We start from the raw sequence: 16965 nt of genomic DNA, 5'->3' as shown, positions 1-16965 counted from the left end.
CACACACACAGGAAAAGGAAGACAAAAGAGGCTGACTCAAAACAAAGGGATAATAATTCCATACAGAGAGAAATGGAGCTCCCATTTTCCAGCCCGATTTAGAAGCCTTATCTAGACAAGGCACAATGGATGGCATTTGGAGAAAGTGGTTGTTTATTCCAAGCTTGACACTTTTTTGCCAATTGCCTTGTTTTGTAATGTTTTTTGTCTGCTTTGCTTCCTCATTTTCTCATCTCTGGCTCTTATTGTGGGAAAACTCACACCAGCTGGGCTCGGGAGTCTTTGCCGTTAGCATAGGGCTGAAATGCAAGTAGATATCGGGTGCTATTTCTTTTTTTTCTTTTTTTTTAGCATTTTGAATTATTACTGCACAGAGCAAATTGTCCAGTCAAGTTGAGAGCACTTACATTTATAGACCCCACAGGACTGGATGTTGTACTCTTCGTACTGGATGGGAATGAGGACATGGCATAAAATCGGAACTAAAATAAGAACTCTTTGCAAACACTGCCATCAGCAGCTGAGTGTCATCGTAAAACATAGGAAAATGAACAGAGTGGAGTAGCTGATGTTATTTTAGTTTTCATTTGAAGGTTCCAACTTATGCACTTAAATTGACTTTTGTGCCCTCAGATGCTCAGATCATTTATTTATTATTAAAGTTTTTTTTATTTTTAAAAAAATCTTGCTTCTGTAGCCCAGAGGGACTCCCTCATTGATAATGCATTTCTTATCCCCTAGCCTTCACCTTATCCATCACAATAAATGAATGCCTAATCCTAATGGCAGCGTTATACTTTCCACTTTACCAAGTACGAGAGTTATCTTGGGTCCTACTGGTGCAAATTCTGTCATGAGGGCTGAATGCAAGACTCCACAGGGGGTGTCCAAGCGTCCTTGAGTTTGTTGTGACCGCAGCGTGTCTACACAGAAACTACAGTACAGCAGCAACAACAACGCTTTCGGACCATGACACTCGTCTGGGTGTTCGCAGTTATCCACGTAACCTTAACTGATGCTATCCCTGAACCTAAAACCAAGTATTAAGCCTCAAAAAGCAGTCCATACCTCTGGGGACCTTGATTTTTGTTCCCACAGGTTTGTGTGCAGTCAGGTTAAAGTCCCCACCGGGATAAATGCACACGAGACACACTCACGTACATACGCACGCGCGCTCGCACACGCAGAATGACTGCTTCAATCTATTTCTATCAAGGCAGATGTCCAGTGGAGGACGGATCATTGCCGACATCTGTCCATCCCTTCCTGATCCTTCCTGATGCGAGCGCATCCCCTATCAGTTCAGATGAAGGAGAGAGAGCAAGCAGTTCCAGGGTCAACGCAAAGCTCTTTAATAGGTTTCGCCCAAGTCGGGGAGGCTGTTTTGCACTTAACACCAACCATGTGACAGAAACAGCAAAGTCACTGTGTCAAAGTAACTGCTAAATGTGCCCTCCAGTGCCTGACAAGATGCTTACCCTATTAACGCAGCCCCAACCTCCACACTCATTCACACACTGAGATGAAACGGCAGACATAAACATACATAGCCCAAACACACACTCAGCGTCAGGCGGAAATGCACGCACACACAGACACACATAAACTTAGCCCCATGTGCATCCAGCGGTGTGAAATGATATTCCATTTTGAGAAATCCGGATTAAAATGTATCTGGCCAAATGTGTTTTTGACCTTGTTACTAGGGGACGGAAAAGCAGTCACGCGCACACATATACGCACAGCAAGGTGAGAAAGAGCGAATATTGCATTTTTGGTGTCAGTGTAACATTTAAGCACGCAACGTGTTGTATAACTAATCTACTCTGCACATATTTACCTGCGTAGCAATCGAGACAACGCGATAAATAAACTCACATCCTCTGCAGAAATGTTGGAATTTCAAGGGGATTCAAGTCTTTCTTTACGAATGCGATTCAACTGCAGCCAATAGACGAGCTCCCCATTTTTAGTCTGCTGAAAATCACCGAAAACTATTTGTGTGTTTTCGTTTGTGTACACGCATGTGTGTATGTGACACTGCAGCGCACCAAGAACAAGCCTCCTCACACCCACAGCTCCCTACTTCTTCTGACTGCTTCTCCTCCACTACTTCTTTGTCTGGTTGCGTTCCTCCCTCTCTCCCCGTCAGAAATGTATTCATGTAATTAAGCTGCTAATACACCGTCAAAGAATTGTCTAATTCAGCAAGGAGGAATTAAAGGAATCTGGCATGAGTCATTAGCCAGTCGAGATGTTCTGTTGAGCATTTTCAATAAGGGATCTGGAGAGCAATGAATCACTCATATGGCGTGAAGACATTCTCTACAGCACATGCTCCGTACTCTATATTTGTACGGCTGCATATGCGTGAGTGTGTGTGCGTATGGTGTTAATTGCCATTTGTGAGCATGAGAAATTGTACGTGGGCGAGGTAAAGAGAAGCAATTCAATGCATGTAATCCATCTAAACAATCAACCAATGCAGTGAACTATTACCCATTGTAAACATTTAGATACTCTGGGCAAGATACTTAATTACAATCAATGTTTGTACTGTTGCAAGTACAAAGAGGAAAATCCCCCAACTCGCTTTGCAATGGGAGGAAAATGAAAACGCTCAATAGCTCATAACGGCAGAATGTAAGGGACAGGCGGGCAGACTGTTAAAACAGCATTTTTTTGAAGGTATGACTGGAAAATGCCAGCCTTCGGTAAATGCCTAATGGCCTTCACTCGAAGACGTTTCACTTCTTATTGACGCTCTCAAATTGGCCTCTTTTGATCCCCAGTGCGTGCCACACATACAGAAGTCTACCTGTTTGCACCCACAGCTCAATCGGCTTTTAAAGCTCTTTCATAAAAATGATGTACAGGGAGACGATACTGGAGAGCCGACATGCATTGTTCTCTGATCTTTCTTTTTTCTTCTTTTTTTACATCTCGACTCGATCTATTAACACCTCGTTTGGCCCAGATGGAGAGTAACAGACAATGGGAGCATGTGAAAATGGGTTTCGAGGCAGTTGTCGAGAGCCACAACGGTCTAAAGTGTTGAGCGCTCATGTTCCTGATGAGCTCACTGTTTGGCGGCTTTAATCGTTCTGTTGGATGACAGAGGCAGGAGGGTGCAAAGGGGTGAGGGAGGCGAAGGGTAGGGTGCAGTCCTGAGATGAAGTGGTTAATTGAGTGCAGGATAAACAGTGCCAACAACCACGGAAGCCCCTCAACACACCACCCCTTCAGAAAAGAAAAACTAGAAAGAATGGAGGGTAAAAGAAGGGGAGGATGGGGGGGGTAGAGAAAATCCCAGCTACCCTCTGGGGGGAAAAGCTGCTATTGAAAAGCTATTAAACTTGCATTTAGCAGGATTGATTAGAAATGAAGAGGCCTATTAAAAGAGAGGGACAAGAGGACAATAGCGTGTCTCTGGCCGCCGTATGTTGCCCTCCTTTCAGTGGCTTTCTTCATGTTGGGAGGGAGGGGGGATCCTGTCTGTTTAAGCGTTCCCACCAAGAGAAGCAGTTCGGGGTGGGGGGAGTGGGGGCTTAGCACTGCCTGAATAGAACCCTCTTTATCTTCCACTGTCCCCCTTCCCTTCCATTCTCCACCGAGCAACAAAGAGAGGAGAATGAGGGAGGGTTTTTTAAGTCCTCTTCCCAGCTCACACAGACATCCTACTTAGATAACCAACCAACTGCCTTTCTCCCTCTCACCTCCTGCCTTCCCTTACGAATTAGTTCCCTCTGGAGTGCTGCCGTCTTCCCCCCCCCTGCCAGTGGGGTTTGTAATACACAATCTTAAGCATAGTGGCACAAACTGTAGGAGCTGCGAATCCGTATTCACGCTGTGTTTCTGCATGCGTGTGAAGGCAAGCCAGCCAATCCGGGGAGACTTTGACTTAAACACAGCAGCGAAACGGCGACAGCGGTGGCGGCAGTTGTCTCTGCTGACTTTCAGCAAGCTCGAATGAACGGGTCCCCAGGGAACTTTAATGGAGTTTTGATTGTTTAACATCCATTTTTACAAAAAGCACATTGAAGGAGTGGCTGCGTTTTCTCTCCACAAGCGTGTTTGCTTCATGTCAGTGAGCATGTAACCATATGGTCTTGGGAAAGAGTTAAATAAGTTACGAGTAACAGCTGACTCTTCCTCTTAGAAGACGCATTTGTAGTGGGGGAACAAATAATATTTTCACGCATGTCCATTTCTCCCACCAAGTGCTGTGGTAACAGGAGAGTAAGCTGAGCAGTTCGTGTCAGTCTGCTTTTTTTTAAATAGTTGCATTATTTCGTCAAAGCCCTTACAGAGAAAGTTTCACTTTCCTCGTCATGCGTCTCTGCTGGCACTGCAGAAATCTACTGTGATCACATTTTCTGAATTTAATACATCGAGATTTTATAGCCATATTGTGACTCCGTATGAATTTGCAGTTTGCCATCAAGGAAAAGGTCAATTTAAAGATTTTAGTTGTTCACGTTGTCTCCTTTTTATTTTTTCTTACAGCAGCCACCCAAGCAGCCTACTTCTCCCAGCAGCCCCAGGACCAGGTGGTTGTATCCGGTCAGTCGGTGACCTTGCCTTGTGTCATCGTGGGTTACCGTGGAATGGTACAGTGGACCAAAGATGGCCTGGCACTGGGAGGAGAGAGAGATCTACCAGGTATTATCACTGGCTTCTTCTCTCCAGCCCCCTCCTTTTTCTTCTCCTGCCCTCTCTGTGTTTAGTGCTCTCTCTGTCTCTGTCTGTCCTGCTGCAATTAATGCCAGGCCTCATTAGAAATCAAGTCTCTCTCTGTCAACCTTTGGGGTTTTACACAAATGAATGGTGAGTGAACAATGTACTGCAGACAGGTCAGCTACTGCTGCACGCACCGAACTTTAATTTGTTGTTTAGCATTTTAACTCTTGTAAGAAGGTGGATAATCAATTGGCTTTTGCCACACATTGACATTTAAATGTGTGGCTGACTAGCATAAAGGCGAAGAAGCTTCCTCTTGACCTTAGCCACCCCATCTTCAGTGTGCCTGTATTTAAAGGACAGTCTTCCCATGCAGCAGCCTTCTCACGTGTTGCATCTCTAGGCTCACGCTGCTCTGCTAACACAACGGCTCAATGCCTGGCCCTGTGAGGTGCTGCTTGCTTTCATTTGTGTCTTAAAGAGCCTTGCCACGTTTCTTTTGGCTTTGTTCGGGACACAAGTCTGTTCATTTTATAGTCCTTTCATTATGTGTTTGTTGTTGGTTGGTTTGTTTGTCTCTGACTCTATTCTCTGTGCTGGCTTCACGCAGGCTGGACACGCTATTCCTTAATGGGCGACCCGCTATCAGGCGAGCACAGCTTGCAGATCGATTCAGCAGAGTTGGCGGATGACGCGGTGTATGAGTGTCAGGCTACACAGGCAGCGCTTCGCTCCCACCGTGCCAAGCTCACTGTACTAGGTAAGATACACAGCTCACGCATGATCCTCACAGTCGGCCCTTGTGCCAAGGCCTGCAGGCTGGCAGTGCATGGGAAAAATCAGGGGAGTGTCTTCATCGCAGAGCATAAAAGCTTGCAGACAACTACCCTAATAATACATGTTCATCCCCTGAAATGAATCACCTTCAAAACACAACATTAAATGTCTTAAACTTCATAGTTTGTTTGGGTTTGTTTTTTTTCAATCAGCGCTTATAGATAACGTTATCTGTACAGTTTCCAAGTGGAAAACATGCCTTGAAAGCATAATTCAAACCAAATAAGACTCAACCATGAGAAGAAGAGGAAAAAAAAAAGAAACGCCAGCATTCTTAGTCGCGATAATCAAGACTCTCGACGTCTAGGGTAATGTGATTGCTGCAGTCACAAATGACTTGCGTAGTCGCTTGAAAGTCTGCATAGTTAGCACATTTTATAGTGAGCCACAACATTTGTCAACCGCACGGCGGTTTTTACATTAACGTGATGTGAGTGATCTACTTCTTCACACAGACCTTCAGAGGTGGGGTGAGGTGGAGCGGAGTGGGGTAGGGATGGGGGAGTACGGGGAGGAGGAGGAGGGGGGCCGGATCTTTTGGGAATTGGAGTTGACATAGTACTGCTGGCATCTGGTGGCATGAAAAGGAATATCACTCTATAAATTAGCCCTGTCAATTGCCCATAAATGGACCTGCAAGGCAAGCATTTTTCATCAAGAAAGGAAAACTCAAAGGGAACAATTATAGAGATCTGTTGCTGCAGCTTATGTGAACATTTCTCCACAAAGACCCTGCTGTCACTGAATCCATCCGTTGCGTGGAGGTGTCTGTTCAAAGTCACTGAGGCAGAGTGACAAGTGGTGCAGATAGCGCAACAATGGGAGGGCAAATTGAGTGGTAGGTAGAAACATTTCAGTTAAATGAACAGAATCTGAGGACTCACCCGAGCTCATCTGCCCACCTTTATCTGTCTCGTGTCACCGCCAAAAGCTGCGCAGCGTAGCACGAAGCAGTGCGGTCGCCACATGCCCACACACATCCAGAGAGTGTGTGTGGAGGCAGTCATGAAAACTTGATAAAACTGCCTCTTCAACATTAAATGCACTCTCGAAAGACCAAGGCCGACACCGTGGCTGGTGCTTCATGAACATTATGTGCATTTCATAAACACATAAATGAAATCAGATGCATTGCTCATGTTTTTGTGTGGACATGAGGAGGGAGCGTGCGCCTAACTTGTGAGTGTATGTGTGTGTCTGTGTGTGCGTAAATCAATGTGGCCAGATGAGACCAAAGCAATCCTGCACAGTCAAAGGAGTCAACGGTGGGAGTGCAGTCAGGGGAATCGGCATGGAAATTAAAATCACCTAGCACTCGGATTCCATTAGTGTCCGTGCCGCGGCAGCGGAAGGACCTCTGACAATTCAGATACACACAGTGAAATTGGTTCGGTAGAGGGTGCAAGAAAGGCCAGCACAAACCCCATGTTTACGCCTTCCCTTATTGGTTGGGGAGATAGACGCCTTCATCAGGGGTGGCACGCTTGGCTTGACAGTGGTGCGTGCGAAACCATGCAAATAAATGAACAAATAAGCAATTCAGTTGAAACATCACTCTGCAACAGTAAGAGCAAATAGAGCAATAATGCTAGCCCCAAGAAAGGAAATAAATAAGTTTGAGTGTGTGTGTGCTTTTTTTTTCTTTCACCAAATGACAACAGCTCTCGGCCTTTTCTCCTGTCTGAAACTACACCTTGTTAAATAGACACTTGGCAATAAGAAGGTATTGTTATATATTGACGATGGGCTAAGAGCAACAGCAAGCTCAATATCAGTAATGCGTCTTTGCGGTTCTGCGCTCGCCCGGAGCTGCAATGAGTCTTTTTGTCTTGAGCTGTATGTTTGTTTCTGCATTACAGTTCCTCCCTCTGACCCTGTGGTGGAAGGCGGCCCCGTTGTACGTCTCAAGGCCCACACACCGCACAACCTCACCTGCAGAGCCTCGGGAGCCAAACCTGCTGCTGAAATCACCTGGTACAGAGATGGAGAAGTCATGGAAACTGCAATTTATTCCAAGGTACAGTGAGAACAGATCCGTGTTTTGCATTATCATTCAATCACCACACACCTACACAATATTACAAACTGTAACAGCGGGCAGAAATAAATGCAAAGCTATTCAAAAAACAGAAATATTTTCTCTCGGGGTATAATACTATCTTTTTCCTCATTTCTGTTTGGATGCTTTTTTCTCCATCTATCTTTCACGGTATCTCACACTTTCTTTTTCCATCGCCACCCTTTCCTCACAAGATTTGTTCTCTTACCCTCTGCAGTCCCCCTTCCGCATCCACTCATTCCTGACCCCCACCCCTTCCACCCTAGCTTCTCTCCCCTCCCTATACCACCTCACCCCACACCACCTCAGCCCTCTTCACTCTCTACTCCCTCCCCTTTTTTTGCTCACTAATGCAGCCACACTACAGCATAACTGGAGCATGCCAAAGCTCAGACAGGCATGAGTGTTTCATACAGTAGAGTTTCTGCAAAGAAGAAATCACCCACAACAATTGTAAAAACACAATGGGGATGCGCCAGAGCGTAAACCAGCCGCGGCTGGGAAAGTGTCACATTTTTCATGCTCTCTGACCACGCTAAACGATGCTAAACGCCACATTTAAGGAGGCGAGAGCCCACAGTGAGGAGGGAAGGAAGCGGGCTACAGGGGGAGAGAGAGGAGATGAGATGAGATGTGAGGAATGTGGAGGAGAGGAATAGAAAGGGGTGGAGGGGAGTGAAGACAGAGCAAAGTGTTGTTAATAGCTTTGTGAAAATAAAAAAAAAAGAAAGAACAAGAGAATTTCCAACGTTTAGGAGTGAAACTGGGGGTAGGCTGTGCTCTGTCCAAGTGAGGGCTGGCGACAGGGAGGGATGTGATTTGATCTAGCATAAAAATGCTTTTGGTGTGTCTGGCTTAGAAAATGGAAGACCTGTTCCATTGATCTGGCTGTCCAGGGAAAAGGTTCGGCTCGCCCCTGCTCTTTTCCAATGATGTGTGACACCCCTCCCTCGCTGTCACCAACCAAAAAAAAAAAGGACACGCAGGCAGCTCAGCTTTCACTTTCTTTTTTTTGTTGTTTTTTTTCTTATGTATGAGGAAGAGAGGAAGAAAGTGAGAGAGCAGTGAGCCATATCCTCAGAATCTGCACCTTTCCTCACTTAGGCGTATTGATTTCTGTGAGCAGTAAATAGATTTAAAAGATGATGACAAACAAGGAGCGCTGACTGGGAACACTCTCAGAAATGTGGGAACAGCACAATATCCCCTGCTGCATCATAAAATATATGATTTAAGTGCCATGCCAAGGAACAGGATGGCAATTTTTAATGCTTCACGCATGGAAAAAAATAAAATAAGACTGGCAGTGTGTAAATGGTGAAGTCGCTAATGACATGCAACTTTGTTGTGTGACGCTGAGCTGATTTTTACTCACCTCTTCGTTTTTGTCCTTCTTCATAGTCCCTAATGGAGGATAGGAAGAGGGAAACAGCTGTCAGTATGCTTCCAATCATTCCAGAGGACAGTGACTCCGGACGCACCTACACCTGCAGGGTTGTTAACCCAGCTGCCCCTGCTGGACGACAGACATCAGTCACTATCAATGTCCAGCGTGAGTCCAGCATCCACCTGCCTACAAACACTCTGAAATTATCAACGTGCAGCATGCAGTCACCAGTGTTCTGTGGAGACCAATGAATGCTTTTGCAAAGTCATGCATGTCAGTGACATGAATGTTTCTGCTTCTCACAGACCCCCCTTCAGTGACTCTGTCAGTCCAGCCTCAGACTGTACCAGAGGGAGCCAAGGTTCTCTTCATCTGCTCTGCCTCAGCCAATCCTGAAATCACTGGATACAGGTATCTGTCTTTTCTGTGTCCACTCTAAACCTCTGCGTTGCACTGAGACATAAAAGCCTAATAAAATGAATTTTATAAGCTGCAAAAATGTTATAAACTGAGACAAAAAGATGCCAAGTAGACTCCGTGGATTAAATGGGCTGTTTGATTGGCACAAGCCACAAATCGGCTAACAGCCACTTTGATACGCATCGCACCGTTCCTTACCAGAACTAATGGAGCTGTGATCATTCATTTGTTCCAGGTGGTCGAAAGGAGGAGTCCCCATCTCCGAAGCAAATGGGGATAGCCTTGAGGTGACAGTGGACTACTCCTACTTCACAGACCCCGTCTCCTGTGAGGTGTCCAACTCTGTGGGCAGCACCAATGTCAGCACTCTGGTTGATGTCCAGTGTAAGTTTAACTGAAGGCAAACACTGTACGCGGTGTGGTCTGTGTTTTCAGATATTGAAGGTAGAGCAGCTTTTTAAAAAAAGTCTCTTACTGATTCTAACTGGCCGCCTGCATTGCTTCCCTTCTAGTTGGCCCCAGACTGCTGTCGGAGCCGAAGCCCATGACAGTGGATACAGGCATGGATGCAGCCTTCACTTGTGCGTGGACTGGAAACCCTCCTCTGACCCTGGCTTGGACCAAGCAAGGCTCCAGTGTGGTAAGGCAACAACAACAAAAAAAAAAGCCAGTCACCAGCATATTTTCTTGATGCTAAAGCTTCAGCACCACACCTCAGCACCATTCCTCCGGAGAGAAACATTCACACATGGCCTTGAGGCATGAATCCCTCACACTTTTTCCCACACTTCCTTTTTTCAGGCAGAAACTTCAACACCTCCTCTAACCACTCTCCCTGAGGGCTAAAGCCTCTGGCAGAAAACTGCCTGTCCTATGACAGATTCATAGAGCACCATCAGAGCACACGACACGTTGTCACAATCCCGACTTAATCAATCGGTCAATCAATCACTCATTCAAGGGGAGAATCACTACTTGTACTTGTAACTTTTAGAGCAGCATCTCCCGCCTCTCGACAGCACAAAGGCCCAGCTAGGCTTGTGTATCTATCTCCTTAAAGTCAATTTTGCAGGTGGAACAAATGGGACACTTCCACCTTCACGTTACATCATGCTGGTAAAAGTGTTCTAGCGTGCACACCATTAGTGGGGGCATCCCATAGGAGATCTCTCTTGGCAACTAATGCAATTTCTGAAGCTATGCTGGAAAAAGCACCCCTGGTCAAGAATGCTGTGGGATGGCATAAGCAATGCTGTCATCTTAAAGAGAGAATGCTTTCAGCCACACTCAGGGAATGGTGCAGACATTTTTTCTAATCCACCCACTGCCACTGTCCCTCACACAGCCATGAGTAATAGATTAATTGGGTTACTCCATAAGCGTGGTGAAATTAAAAAAAATGTAGAGTGAGAGGGAGATGTGAAGATGGAGGGAGGGAGGAGGATGGCGCGGGGGTAAATGGATTAATCACAGCTTGATGGAATGACAGGATCAATGAGCTAAGGAGTGAGTGAGTGTAGCAGCTCCAAAGGCTAGGGCCCACTCACACATGCTTCGTTCTGTCCCCACTGTTTAATTGCAACAATCTCCACAGCAGCACGGTCACTCAGCGGTGGCTGGAGTGCTTAATGCTGTGATTAAAGCTCTTCACAATGAAATTAAACTCAAACCACCAGCATTTGTTACAATGGTCAGCCCACCTCTGTGCTGCCTGCACAGTGAGTGGGCCACTGATAAAGGTCCCACTTTGCTTTCGCCTGCCTCTTCTGCTCACAACCTTGTTCTTTCTGTCTCTTTCTGTCTCTAACATACTTCTCACTTGTCTCCCTGGATTTCTCACTAGGTGCTCAGTAATGGTAACACCTTGCAGCTGAAGGCTGTTACTCAGGAGGATGCTGGCACATACACCTGCAAGGCCATTGTACCCCGTATTGGAGTTGCAGAAAGAGATGTCACTCTAACTGTAAATGGTGAGAAGTTTCTTAAAGAACAAAAGAAAAAAATAAATCACTTAAGTATGTTTTTTTTTATGTTAAATTTACTCCTCATTACTTTAAAAACCTATATATTTTTTTCTTTTTACTCATTCAGTTGACAACTGCTGTGTCTAGTTACTTGTTTAGTTAAAACATTTTTTTTTAGTATTTTCAATAGTTTCAAACACCAAAGCAGAGTTTTCTCATGAAACATTTCAGAAAAAGAGCAAAGATTACAGAAAAGTCATGAGATTAATACATACCAGATTTATCTTTTGTGCCAATGGATGGGCCTGATATAGGAAATGGTTACTTAGTTATTCATCTATATTTCTATTTCTAACACCACTTTACTGTCTAGTTTTTTTGTATGCTTGCACTTGTACGTCTTTTTTAAAACTCTCTTTATTTCCTTCACTTTCTTTCATCTGCCCACAGGTCCACCTATCATCACAGCAGAGGCCACACAGCACGCTGTCAAACACTCCAAGGGCAAGCTGGAGTGCCGGGTGGGAAGCAGCCCCCCACCTGATAAGATTGTAAGTGATCCTCTTATTTGTGTTGTGTGTTGTCATTCACTAATGCTTATTAGCTCACACACTCAGTTTGTACATACTCCCCCTTCCTTACCCCGCCCACATAAGCAGCATCACTAACATGAGCTTTACCCCTAACCTCACCTCTACACCTTTGCACCAGCACATCTCCACCGGGCTTGCTAAAACAAAACATATACACAGACACTGACCGGAATGATTGTGGAGTTATCGGAGCTGCTGAAAGAATGGCTTCCTGCAGGTTTCAGCCAGACCACATTCAATTAGCGGCCCAAGAGGCATCAGTCGTCTGACCCTGTTGAACTGCTGAATGTACGCTGGGCTGAGAGAGGATAATTAGGGTGCGAGGAGAAGTGAGAGACAGGTGCCCTGCTGGCTCTGTGCTAGACACGGCAAAAAGTAGCCTTGTTTCCCAGTGTAGCTACCTAACCCTCCTTAGGCTTCACCTGCAGGGCAAACGTGGGAGGCAGCTTAAACATGAGTCCGTGAGTTGTGTCAGACACCGAGCACCTCAGAGGTCAGCAGGGAAAAAGCACAAGAGAGAGAGAGCCGGCGTTCACACAGCAGCAGGCAGGGATCTAAGGATAAACAGCCGTGCTGGCTTCTGCTTTGCTCACAGGTGAAGGATTCTTTATAGAACAATTCCTTACCCCCTGTTGTCTATTCTCTCACTCTTCTCCACAGGTGTGGACCTTTGGGGACATGAGCCTGTCCTCCGGCTCCTCCGGTCGTTACTCAGTGCAGACAGTAACCAGTGACCACGGAGTCGTGTCGTCTCTGGTGCTATCTGAGACTCTTTCACAAGATTTCCAGCTGCGCTACAACTGCACTGCTTGGAACCGCTTCGGCACAGGCACTGCCCTGGTCACGCTGAAGGAGCAAGGTACACACGGGCCAGAGTAATACTCCTGCACAGGAGTTATAGCGATAGTCTCGGTTCTTGCTGTGAAGATTGGGTAAAAGTAGTGCCCCCGTCTCGTGCTTATCTTAATTATGCTCTTCTAATCGATATGATTTAATCAGCAGATGGCTTCTTTAATGAATATGTTTGCCCCATAACATAGATATTGATTAGGGACAAAAGTCAATTAGAGGAAGCCACATGTGTTTGCAGCTGGGATCATAGTCTCTATCAATGTCTTATAGCCAAGCTCAGCATCTCAGGCTGCAGGCCCCTTAAGTGGTTTTAAAATTAAACAGCGGTGGTACGACTCCACTGATGCTAGGGGAAACCTTTGTTGCAGTAGACACCAAAAATGAGGTCCTCGCCAGTAATTTACATCAACGTAGCAGAGCAGGGTCTCCAGAGAAATGGGCAGCGCTATCTCCTGGAATCTCTAATTAGATTACTGTCTATTGCTTCATTGCATGTCAGGCCTTGTTACCCTTCTTTCAGAGAGATTAGAGACAATAGCCAGGCTGTGAGATGCTGGATTGCCCACATGAGCATATGTTACAGTCACTGTGAGAAGATCAGGGCTTACTGCAGATCAATTTATGGGCACTAGAGCATTTTTCAGATTAGCTAGGCAAGAAAAAAAAAAGAGAATAGAATCTCTTCTGTTCCTTTCATTTGCTCCAATATGCACTTTCCTAGACACTTATGTTCTGCTATCTCTGATTTCATCCCTTCCCCATCTCTTGACAAACCATCGACCCTCACCCTCTTTGCCACGCATTTCTTCTGTTACCATTGTTCTTGCAGAAGCACTGCCGATGTTGATAATTGTAGGTGGGGCAGTAGGTGGCGGCTGTGTCCTGCTCATCTGTGTCATCACTCTGGTCTCCCTCTGCTGCAGGCACACAGGCAAAGGTGAGCTCAACGGTTAGTATGGGCAGGAGGGTCAACAGCCAATTCTTCAAATCGAACATAATAAAGTGCCTGCGAGCTGAAAATTGAAAAGATTATGTTCAATTTTGTGCCGTTTCACCTTGAGTTTGAATAGAAAGCTTCGTGTAAATTGGATTTACAAATCTTCCTCGCAATGTTGAGTGAATCTGTTCTCATTTCCCATAGGCAAAAGATGCACTCGTCTTTCCAAGAGTGACATCAGAGTTCAGATTGTTCACAGCGATCACAATGCTACACGCGGCAACGACGACGAGGAAGATGTCAAAGAACCCATGGTAGGTCTATTTTGTTCAGCTTCTCTGTATGTCAAACATCTCCATGGACTGTGAGAGAGAAATCAGTACTATTATAACGTAATGTTCAGACTTTCTTTTGTTCTTATTCTAGTAAGGTCTTGTTCATCCTAATAATTCTTGGTCTTCCCTCAGGCTCCAAACAGCAGCGAGTCTCCCGGGACATCGCGCACAGAACACAGCGACCTCCTGGAAGAGGAGGAGGACGAAAGATCGGACATCAAGGTAAAACTGAAAAACACTTCCTTGCAGAAACTCTCAAAATAGCAAGCATGCTTTTTTTCCACATGATACTGAACTGAAGTCAAATTGATGTTTTTTTCCCTCTGTTTTTTTCAAAGGATCCTACCAATGGTTACTACAATGTTCGTGGCCACGACGACCGTCATATTCGCGGCAGCGGATTTTCTGAATACGTGCCCAATTCTCGGCCGGTCTACACTCCATCGCAGCTGCCCTCCCCCAGCCCCGTGTACGGTCAGCACGGCACCCAACCCCGTGCCTATGACTTCTCCCACCGATACGCAACCACCACAGTGAGCAGAACCTCATACGAACAGCAGCAAGCTGCCCAGCAGCAGCCTGCCCAGCAGGGGGGAGTTTATCCCACTGACCCCCTCTACAGTGGCACTGCTTACCTACCTGCTACTTATGGCCACGCCTTCACCAGTTATGTTAAGCCTGCTTCCTATGAGAAGGTGGATGCGTACGACCAATCAGATCAGGCCAGCAAGGTCTCGAGCTCATCTCGCTTCTCTTACGCCTCGTCACAAGTGTCCTCCCAGCAGTCCGACTATGGCCGGCCCTCGCAACGTATGCAGACTCATGTCTGATAGGGCCAAAAAAAAAAAAAGAGTAAAGAAGCAGTGAGTAGATAACTATTTGTCACCACATGTGTGGGCGGACTAACATGAACTTTCTTTACTCGGACAGTCCTGCAAGGATTTGTTAGGACAGTATAAGAAGGGAGGCATGATTTCGGTTATGAATAACCAACCTGCGATGGACGGCAGCATCTACAGTAATGTGAACTTGTAGAGCTAGAAAATTAAGCAGATTGTGATGTTCAAGTCAAGCATATGATGAACATTACAGTGCGATACCTCACTAGGTTGTCTCTACATGATGACCACCCAAACTTGTGGAGATGTTCTGCGAGTTCGTGGGCCAACCAGAAAATAAATCAAATGCATCCCTTAAATTTGGGTGGCCAAAACGACTGGGGTAGCTGTTTACCTGCATTCCAGAGTTTACTTTGTGTCAACACTAATTGTAAACATAACCTCGTAAATACTTTGAAAGAAGACAGTACGAGCTAACACGTACAGTATTTGGGGGGGGGGGGGGGGGTAAAAAGGTGTGAAGAACCTTTGTTGTCTGTCATTTTGATGTTTTCGTTGGCATGCGAAAGGAATTGTAAGCACATTTGTGTCTCTATCATCTACAAATGACTGAGCTATCCACAGAGACAGACATGAACTATTCTGCACAACAGGCTAGCTGCACTAACCAACAAGTGCTACAGGCACTCTATTGTAAGTGGAATACATCTGGACTGACCTGTGTTTCTGGAGCCTCTCGTGATAACCTTAACACGTTGGACACAAAGTGTTGTCTGCCAGTGGGGAGAGAAGAATGTGCATATTGCCTTCGTTTTAATGGAGGACTCTATGTTGTACTGACACGGACGAGTTAAGGCAGTGAAAACCCAAAGATGGTAACAAATTGTATAGGTAATAAAAATAGGGGCTGATGTTGAAAACTGTTGATCTACCCCTGCATCGTTTCCTGCTGTACTTTCTGATTGTAAAATCAAGGAGTAGGAACCAGAACAATCAAAAGTGGTCTTTTTTTTTTTTTTTTTTGGAAAATGGTGGCAATCTTGAACTTGAAATAAACTTGAACGCAGAATCAACTTTGGCAGGCTTAGGTGGGGTAAGATGTGGAAGGCGGTCCTGACGGGGGACCACCCGCTCTCAAGTTTTACAACTCAACTCAATCAAATCGTCTCGCTATGTTTACAAGAAACAGTACTACCCTGAAACTGAGTATCTGTACAAATGGCTAAGTCCATACTTTCTCTCTGTTGCATGCAAATGATGTGTCTAGTGAAACTCTTCAGCGTTTATATTCATGTCCATTTCATGTTCGAGACATCGGTTACTGCACCTGACCCGGCCGCATTCCACTTCCTGGGCGTTTTTGGTGTGGACGCTTGTACTGCCATTTGTCTAAAAATATAAAGAAAGAAATGAAACGTTCCCAGGCAGCCTAATGAGAGAACAAATGTCACTTAAAGTGAGGAGGCAAACATCATCGCTTGTCTTTATTTTTCTATTTTGTATACGCCTTAAAGTACAGCGTGTAAGCTGCTCTACTGTAAAGTATCTTTATATACATATGTATCTATCTCAGTTTATTTTATTTGGTATTCACACATTTTCTTGTCTGAGTTGTTCATCATTCCTCTGAATGCAGTTACCATGCTTTGGAACACAACTAATTGCCATTTTGTTTGTTCATTCTTTTAATATTGTATTAAGAATTTTATTTGCTAAAAAAAAAAAAAGAGCTATTGTTGCTTGTACCTTTGTACACATATTTATATTTAAATAAAACCATTTCCGATAAAGAACACGGCTCGTGTGAATCCTCTGAGTTAATCAGTCTGGTGAGCTGCTTCATTGGGCATGGGGAACAGTGAAAAACAAAGCCTCCCATGTAGCAAAAATGATGAATACATAAATTAGCAGCACTGTCTATGTTGATTTTCCTATTCCCCCAGTGGTGTGCTGCTTTTAATGAAGACAGATGAGATAGTGGAACCCCCACTGTATGTGTATCCACCTCCTGAAGCCAACGCGCCTATCTCGAAGGGTAACAGGATAGAGCTGCGACAAAGGT

The 16965-nt window shown here is 45.3% G+C and overlaps 1 protein-coding gene across 4 annotated transcripts in view; it reads left to right on the top strand.

The window, feature by feature from the left end:
* Positions 1–16696, top strand: part of kirrel3l (kirre like nephrin family adhesion molecule 3, like) — a 47300-nt gene extending 30604 nt beyond the window's left edge. For 2 of the 4 annotated variants that reach the window (XM_080307915.1, XM_026183742.2), the window contains exons 2-15: positions 4507–4662; positions 5291–5440; positions 7377–7534; positions 8978–9128; positions 9269–9374; positions 9619–9767; positions 9896–10023; positions 11227–11353; positions 11798–11898; positions 12601–12799; positions 13622–13741; positions 13934–14043; positions 14197–14286; positions 14403–16696. In XM_080307915.1, the coding sequence (XP_080164041.1) occupies positions 4608–4662; positions 5291–5440; positions 7377–7534; positions 8978–9128; positions 9269–9374; positions 9619–9767; positions 9896–10023; positions 11227–11353; positions 11798–11898; positions 12601–12799; positions 13622–13741; positions 13934–14043; positions 14197–14286; positions 14403–14894 (2136 nt within the window). In that variant the 5' untranslated portion in view covers positions 4507–4607 and the 3' untranslated portion in view covers positions 14895–16696. The remainder of the gene's footprint in view (positions 1–4506; positions 4663–5290; positions 5441–7376; positions 7535–8977; positions 9129–9268; positions 9375–9618; positions 9768–9895; positions 10024–11226; positions 11354–11797; positions 11899–12600; positions 12800–13621; positions 13742–13933; positions 14044–14196; positions 14287–14402) is intronic. The other 2 variants (XM_026183744.2, XM_026183743.2) reach the window with 2 other exon arrangements.
* The last annotated feature ends 269 nt before the right edge of the window (positions 16697–16965 follow it).

The sequence above is a fragment of the Astatotilapia calliptera genome, chromosome 11 (genome assembly GCF_964374335.1).
Source record: "Astatotilapia calliptera chromosome 11, fAstCal68.1, whole genome shotgun sequence".
In the NCBI taxonomy this organism is placed as follows: Eukaryota; Metazoa; Chordata; class Actinopteri; order Cichliformes; family Cichlidae; genus Astatotilapia; species Astatotilapia calliptera.
Note: the sequence above shows the minus strand (reverse complement) of the source record. Positions and strands in the feature narration are given on the sequence as shown.